Source organism: Salmo salar, chromosome ssa22 (assembly GCF_905237065.1).
Source record: "Salmo salar chromosome ssa22, Ssal_v3.1, whole genome shotgun sequence".
NCBI lineage: Eukaryota > Metazoa > Chordata > Actinopteri > Salmoniformes > Salmonidae > Salmo > Salmo salar.
Window position 1 is genome coordinate 63158538 of NC_059463.1, and position 8412 is coordinate 63166949.

The following is an 8412-nucleotide window of genomic DNA, read 5'->3' on the forward strand; positions in this document are numbered from 1 at the left end:
TAGGTCAGGACAGAGCAGCAATGATGGATCCTATTGGTCAGGACAGAGCAGCAACTCTACATTCTATAGGTCAGGACAGAGCAGCAATGATGGATCCTATTGGTCAGGACAGAGCAGCAACTCTACATTCTATAGGTCAGGACAGAGCAGCAATGATAGATCCTATTGGTCAGGAACAAGATGAGATTTCATGAGATGTCATTCATCTATTTTCAGCAATATGGCGATATTGTTGATCAATCCCAGATGTTTTCATTTAAAGTAAAGTTCCAGCTAGCACATCGTGCCTTAGATATCGACAGACAGTTAAAACTGAGAGGTGTGTAGCTGAATTATATGTCCTTAGATATCGACAGACAGTTAAAACTGAGAGGTGTGTAGCTGAATTATATGTCCATTATACAAAATAATAATAAAGGCACCAGAGGGGATGGCTGTCATTTTACTGGCTCCTAATCAACTGTGCTATTTTGTTAGTTTTTTTTCGCATTGTTTGAAACTCATTTTGTACATAATGTTGCTTCTACCGTATCTTATGACCGAAAATAGCTTCTGGACATCAGAACAGTGATTACTTACCTCGAACTGGAAGAAGATTTTTTTCTTTAATGAGTCCGACGTGAAGGATATACTGCCTTGTCAAGACAAGAACCAAATTCCCGTCATCAGCGTGAAGAAAAGACGGAAGAAAAGGGGGAAAGAGGGCTGGGTGTCTTGTAAGAATTTGCTGACGAGTAGGTAAACCACCACTTCCCTCTGTATTATTGGCCAACGTGCAGTCATTGGAAAACAAACTGGACAATCTGCGATTAAGACTATCCTACCAACAGGACATTAAAAACTGCAATTACTTATGTATCATCGAGACTTGGCTGAACGACGACACAGATAATATAGAGCTGGCTGGCTTCTCCGTGTTTCGGCAGGACAGAGCAGCTACGTCTGGTAAGACGAGAGGGGCGAGGGTGTGTGTCTATTTGTCAATAGTTGCTTTTGCACGATGTCTAATATTTAGTTATTGCTCACCTGAGGTAGAATACCTCATGATAAGCTGTAGACCACACTATCTACCAAGAGAGTTTTCATCTATATTATTCATAGCCGTCTATTTACCACCACAGACCGATGATGGCACTAAGACCGCACTCAACGAGCTGTATAAGGCCATAAGCAAACCAGAAAACGCTCATCCAGAAAAGGAGCTCCTAATGGCCGGGGTCTTTAATACAGGTAAACTTAAATACGTTTTACTTCATTTCTACATGTCACATGTGCAATCAGAGGAAAGAAACTCTACACCACCTTTATAAAACACACAGAGATGAATACAAAGCTCTCCATCTCCCTCCATTTGGCAAATCTGACCATAATTCTATTCCAGTTTACAAGCAACAACTAAAGCAGGATGTACCAGTGACTCGCTCAATACGGAAGTGGTCAGATGATGCTGATGCTAAGCTACAGGACTGTTTTGTTAGCACAGACTGGAATATGTTCCGGGATTCATTTAATGGCATTGAGGAGTACACCACCTCAGTCACCGGCTTCATCAATAAGTGCATCGACGACGTCGTCCCCACAGTGACCGTACGTACATTTCCCAACCAGAAGCCAAGGATTACAGGCAACATCCGCACTGAGCTAAAGGCTAGAGCTGCCGCTTCAAGGAGCGGGACACTAATCCGGATGCTTATAAGAAATCCCTCTATTCCCTCAATCAAACCATCAAACAGTCAAAGCATCAATACAGGACTAAGATTGAATCCTTCCACACCGGCTCTGACACTCGTCGGATGTGGCAGGGCTTGAAAACTATTACGGACTACAAAGGGAAACCCAGCCGCGAGCTGCCTTGTGACGCGTGCCTACCAGATGAGCTAAATGTCTTTTTAAATCAAATGTATTTGTCACATACACATGGTTAGCAGATGTTAATGCAAGTGTAGCGAAATGCTTGTGCTTCTAGTTCCGACCATGCAGTAATATCTAACAAGTAATATAACCTAACAATTCCACAACTACCTTATACACACAAGTGTAAAGGAATGAATACGAATATGTACATAAAAATATATAAATGAGTGATGGCCGAACGGCATAGGCCAGATGCAGTAGATGGTATAGAGTACAGTATATACATATGAGATGAGTAATGTAGGGTATGAAACACAAAGCGGCATTGTTTAACCTCTTGGGGCTAGGTGGGACGCTAGCGTGCCACCTGTGGTGCACTCCATCAACAGCAGGTGCATTTCAAGAGCGGCAAATTTGAATCCAAATAAATGTCAAAATTCAAATTTTTCAAAAATACAACTATGTTACACCATTTGAAAGATAAACATCTCCTTAATCTAACCACGTTTTACGATTTCAAAAAGGTTTTACGGCGAAAGCATAAATTTAGAGTATGTTAGGACAGTACATTTACAAGAGTTGTGTGTAATGTTTTGTCAAGTCAAAGACAGGGTCACCAAAACCATAAAACCAGCTAAAATGATACACTAACCTTTTACAATCTCCATCAGATGACACTCCTAGGACATTATGTTAGACAATGCATGCATTTTTAGTTCTATCAAGTTCATATTTATATACAAAAACAGCGTTTTACTATGGCATTGATGTTGAGGAAATCGTTTCCCTCCAATAACCGGCAGTCAAGTCAGCGTCACAAATTAAATAATTAAAATTAGAAAACATTGGTAAAATATTATATTGTCATTTAAAGAATTATAGATTTACATCTTTTGAACGCAATCAACTTGCCAGATTTAAAAATAACCTTACTGGGAAATCACACTTTGCAATAATCTGAGCACTGTGCCCAGAAAAATACGCGTTGCGATACAGACTAGACGTCATGTTGGGGAGATCTAAAATCGAAAATACTATGTAAATAATCCATTACCTTTGATTCTCTTCATCAGATGTCACTTCCAGGTATCACAGGTCCATAACGAATGTAGTTTTGTTCAAAAAAGCTCATCATTTATGTCCAAAAATCTCCGTCTCGTTAGCACATGATGTAAGCCAGCCGGACTTCTCGTCATGAACGAGGGGAAAAAATATATTTCCGTTCGTTCAAACATGTCAAACGTTGTATAGCATAAATCATTAGGGCCTTTTTAACCAGAACATGAATAATATTCAAGGTGGACGAATGCATAGCCTTTTATAACGTATTGGAACGAGGGTACCCAACATGAAGTAGCGCGCCAGGTGTCTAATGGGACATCACCGTTCCATGGCTCTTGTTCGGTCAGATCTCCCTCCAGAAGACTCAAAACACTTTGTAAAGGCTGGTGACATCTAGTGGAAGCAATAGGAAGTGCCAAAATATTCCTAAACCCCTGTGTTTTTCAATGGGAGAGGTTTAAAGTCAATACAACACATCAGGTATCCACTTCCTGTCAGAAAATGTCTCAGGGTTTTGCCTGCCAAATGAGTTCTGTTATACTCACAGACACCATTCAAACAGTTTTGGAAACTTTAGAGTGTTTTCTATCCATATATAATAAGTATATGCATATTCTAGTTACTGGGTAGGATTAGTAACCAGATTAAATCGGGTACATTTTTTTTATCCAGACGTGCAAATGCTGCCCCCTAGACCCAACAGGTTAAAGTGGCTAGTGATACATTACATCAAGATGGCAAGATGCAGTAGATGGTATAGAGTACAGTATATACATATGAGATAAGTAATGTAGGGTATGTAAACATTATATAAAGTGCCATTGTTTAAAGTGGCTAGTGATAAATTGATTACATCAATTTTTCCATTATTAAAGTGGCTGGAGTTGAGTTAGTATGTTGGCAGCAGCCACTCAATGTTAGTGATGGCTGTTTAACAGTCTGATGGCCTTGAGATAGAAGCTGTTTTTCAGTTTCTCGGTCCCAGCTTTGATGCACCTGTACTGACCTCGCCTTCTGGATGATAGCGGGGTGAACAGGCAGTGGCTCAGGTGCTTATTGTCCTTGATGATCTTTTTGGCCTTCCTGTGACATCGGGTGGTGTAGGTGTCCTGGAGGGCAGGTAGTTTGCCCCCGGTGATGCGTTGTGCAGACCTCACTACCCTCTGGAGAGCCTTCCGGTTATGGGCGGAGCAGCTGCCGTACCAGGCGGTGATACAGCCCGACAGGATGCTCTCGATTGTGCATCTGTAAAAGTTTGAGTGTTTTTGGTGACAAGCCGAATTTCTTCAGCCTCCTGAGGTTGAAGAGGCGCTGCTGCGCCTTCTTCACCACGCTGTCTGTGTGGGTGGACCATTTCAGTTTGTCCGTGATGTGTACGCCAAGGAACTTAAAACTCTCCACCCTCTCCACTACTGTCCCGTCAATGTAGATAGGGGGCTGCTCCCTCTGCTGTTTCCTGAAGTCCACGATCATCTCCTTTGTTTTGTTGACATTGAGTGTGAGGTTATTTTCCTGACACCACACTCCAAGGGCCCTCACCTCCTCCCTGTAGGCCATCTCGTTGTTGTTGGTAATCAAGCCTACCACTGTTGTGTCGTCTGCAAACTTGATGATTGAGTTGGATGCGTGCATGGCCACGCAGTCGTGGGTGAACAGGCAGTACAGGAGAGGGCTGAGAACGCACCCTTGTGGGGACCTAGTGTTGAGGATCAGTGGGGTGGAGATGTTGTTACCTACCCTCACCACCTGGGGGCGGCCCGTCAGGAAGTCCAGGACCCAGTTGCACAGGGCGGGGTCGAGACCCAGGGTCTCGAGCTTAATGACGAGTTTGGAGGGTACTATGGTGTTAAATGCTGAGCTGTAATCGATGAACAGCATTCTTACATAGGTATTCCTCTTGTCCAGATGGGTTAGGGCAGTGTGCAGTGTGATGGCGATTGCGTCGTCTGTGGACCTATTAGGGCGGTAAGCAAACTGGAGTGGGTCTAGGGTGTCAGGTGATATGGTCCTTGACTAGTCTCTCAAAGCACTTAATGATGATGGAAGTGAGTGCTACGGGGCGGTAGTCATTTAGCTCAGTTACCTTTGCTTTCTTGGGAACAGGAATAATGGTTGCCCTCTTGAAGCATGTGGGGACAGCAGACTGGGATAAGGTTTGATTGAATATGTCTGTAAACACACTAGCCAGCTGGTCTGCGCATGCTCTGAGGACGCGGCCGGAGATGCCGTCTGGGCCTGCAGCCTTGCGAGGGTTAACACGTTTCGAGGCAAGCAAAACTGAAGAAAGCATGAAAGTCATCCGGAACAGCTGGTACTATGTGATCACGGTAGCCTATGTGAGCAAGATATTTAAACAGGTCAACATTCACAAAGCCGCGGGGCCAGACGGATTACCAGGACGTGTACTCAAAGCATGCGCTGACCAACTGGCAAGTGTCTTCACTGACATTTTTAACCTCTCCCTGGTCGAGTCTGGAATATGTTTCAAGACCACCATAGTCCCTGTGCCCAAGAACACTAAGGTAACCTGCCTAAATGATTACCGCCCCGTAGCACTCACGTCTGTAGCCATGAAGTGCTTTGAAAGGCTGGTCATGACTCACATCAACACCATTATCCCAGAAACCCTAGACCCACTCCAAATCGCATTCTGCCCCAACAGATCCACAGATGATGCAATCTCTATTGCACTTCACACTGCCCTTTCCCACCTGAACAAAAGGAACACCTATGTGAGAATGCTATTCATTGACTACAGCTCAGGGTTCAACACCATAGTGCCCACAAAGCTCATCACTAAGCTAAGGACCCTGGGACTAAACACCTCCCTCTGCAACTGGATCCTGGACTTCCTGACGAGCCGCCCCCAGGTGGTGAGGGTAGGCAACAACACAACCGCCATGCTGATCCTCAACATTTTGGCCCCTCAGGGGTGCTTGCTTAGTCCCCTCTTGTACTCCATGTTCATCCACGACTGCGTGGCCAAGCACATCTCAACACCATCGTTAAGTTTGCCGACAACACAACAGTGGTAGGCCTGATCACCGACAACGATGAGACTGCCTATAGGGAGGAGGTCAGAGACCTGGCAGTGTGGTGACAGGACAACAACCACTCTCTCAATTTGACCAAGCCAAAGAAGCTTATTGTGAAGTATAGGAAAAGAAGGGTCGAACAGGTCCCCAATAACATCGAAGGGACTGAAATGGAGCGAGTCAAGAGTTTCAAGTTCCTTGGTGTCCACATCACCAATCAGCTATCATGGTCCAAACACACCAAGACAGTTGTGAGGCTGGCACAACAACACCTTTTCCCCCTCAGGAGACTGAAAAGATTTGGCATTGGTCCCTAGATCCTCAAAAATGTCTACAGCTGCACCATCGAGAGCATCCTAACCGGTTGCATCACCGCCTGGTATGGCAACTGCTCGGCATCTGACCGTAAGGCGCTACAGAGGGTAGTGCGTACAGCCCAGTACATCACTGGGGCCAATCTTCCTGACATCCAGGACCTATATACTATGCGGTGTCAGAGGATGGCACAAAAATTGTCAAAGACCCCAGCCACCCCAGTCATAGACTGTTCTCTCTACTACCGCATGGCATGAAGCTGGTTGAGAGAATACCAAGAGTGTGCAAAGCTGTCATCAAGGCAAAGGGTGGCTACTTTTAAGAATCTCAATATAAAATATATTTTGGGGGTTACTACTTGATTCCATATGTGTTATTTCATAGTTTTGATGTCTTCACTATTATTCTAAAATGTAGAAAATAGTAAAAAAAATTACAAAATTAAAAAAACTTGAATGATTAGTTGTTCTAAAAGTTTCGACCGGTGGTGTATTTTTAGTAAATATTTTATTAACTCTATTTCTGCCTTGTTGGTTAACGGGTGTAAATAAGCATTTCACTGTGAGGTCTACTACACCTGTTGTATTCAGCATTTCACTGTAAGGTCTACACCTGTTGTATTTGGCGTATTTGACAAATAATATTTGATTTGATTTGAATGTCAGGTGTGAACATAATATAATCCTTTATAATACTTCTGCCTGGTCCGGATGCAGCATGGCTATGAAGGTTCATTAGAAACAGCCTTGTTTAATATCACCTGTTCTGTTTCTGAAAACAGAGGTGTTCCACAATCCTAGTCCTAAAGAGCTACATGATGTGGGAGCTTTTGTTCTAGCCCTGCACTGACACAACCTGATTCAGCTTTTCAAGGTCTTAATGACCAGTCGATTAGCTGGCATTTGTGTTGGGGTAGAGAGAAACCCTGCACATTCCTATATCTCTCCAGGACCAGGTTAGTTGATCAGTGGTTCACCAATTGTCTGGTCTGCCCTGAGAAATGGTTGCCAAGTCTGCAGTATGTCCTAACTGTCCTCTCTGGTCCACAGTGAAACCACTGTTTAGTAACTTCACAGTGTGACTGATTGCTCTGTCTGTGTCCTAACTGTCCTCTCTGGTCCACAGGGCTCCATCATTAGCAACCCCAGTCCCCACATGAGACGCAGAGCCACGTCTTCCCGAGACAGAGACGGTCCTTCCAGAGGACACTCCGTCCCCAACACCTCCTCTTCCCTCCTGGGCTCTTTGTTCGGGACCAAGAGGGCCAAGTCCCCCTCCTTGTCCCCCCAGCACCCCACCCTCAACTTCCGTACCGTGCATCCCTCCAACCTACTCCAGACGGCCCAGAGCCAGGCAGATACACAGGCCCAGTTGCTTCAAGGAGCCCAGTACTGCCAGAACCCTCCACCCTACCACCACCACCACCACTACCACCCCCCTGCCCCTGCCCCTGGGTCTGCCCTCTCCTCCTCTCATCCTCCTCCTCCCCCCCCTCCTCCTCACCACCACCCACTGCCTCCCACCCCTACTCCCTCCTCCACCAAGCCCAAACACAGCGGCATCAGCACTGTGGTTTGAGGACAGAAACGCGCACACAGCTCCTAGAGACAGACTAGGGACGGATGGATGGCAGGACCTCTGGTTAGAGCTCCTGTCCCCTACTGGACCTACAGGAGACAATGGGGACAGATGTCTCTGACTGCTGACCAGGACCGGGACATGGTTGTTTGGATTGACATTATGTATATCTAGACTGAATTCTCACCTCAGCCAGAGAGCCTCCAAGGGAGACGGAGAAGAGGAGGTTCCATGGCCCAGCTCTGGTGTTCTCCAGTTGACTGGGTCTGGCAGAAGTACCTCCCAACTGTCCGTACAATTAATCGCCAACCTTAAGACCGTAGAAAGTACATCTTCCTCTAGACCAGGAATGGGCAACTCGAGACGCATGAGCAATTAAAAAATATATTTTTTTTTTTGGGGGGGGGGAACAGTTGGTGTCTTAACTTATTGTTGAGAGTTAGACTAATACAATACACAATGGCAAAATGTACAGAATTTGAGGAAATTAACTTTAGACTGATCCTTTAGTACAACTGGTTTAACTACAGACGCGCTCCTCTAGACTGATCCTTTAGTACCACTGGTT

General features: G+C 45.1%; 1 protein-coding gene across 1 annotated transcript in view; it reads left to right on the forward strand.

Moving 5' to 3' along the window:
- The window catches only part of LOC106583856 (IQ motif and Sec7 domain ArfGEF 1), a 43829-nt gene extending 36293 nt beyond the window's left edge, over nucleotides 1–7536 (forward strand). Inside the window, exon 11 of the mRNA XM_045705677.1 lies at nucleotides 7392–7536. Coding sequence (XP_045561633.1) covers nucleotides 7392–7405 — 14 coding nt within the window. The 3' untranslated portion in view covers nucleotides 7406–7536. The remainder of the gene's footprint in view (nucleotides 1–7391) is intronic.
- Nucleotides 7537–8412: the final 876 nt, after the last annotated feature.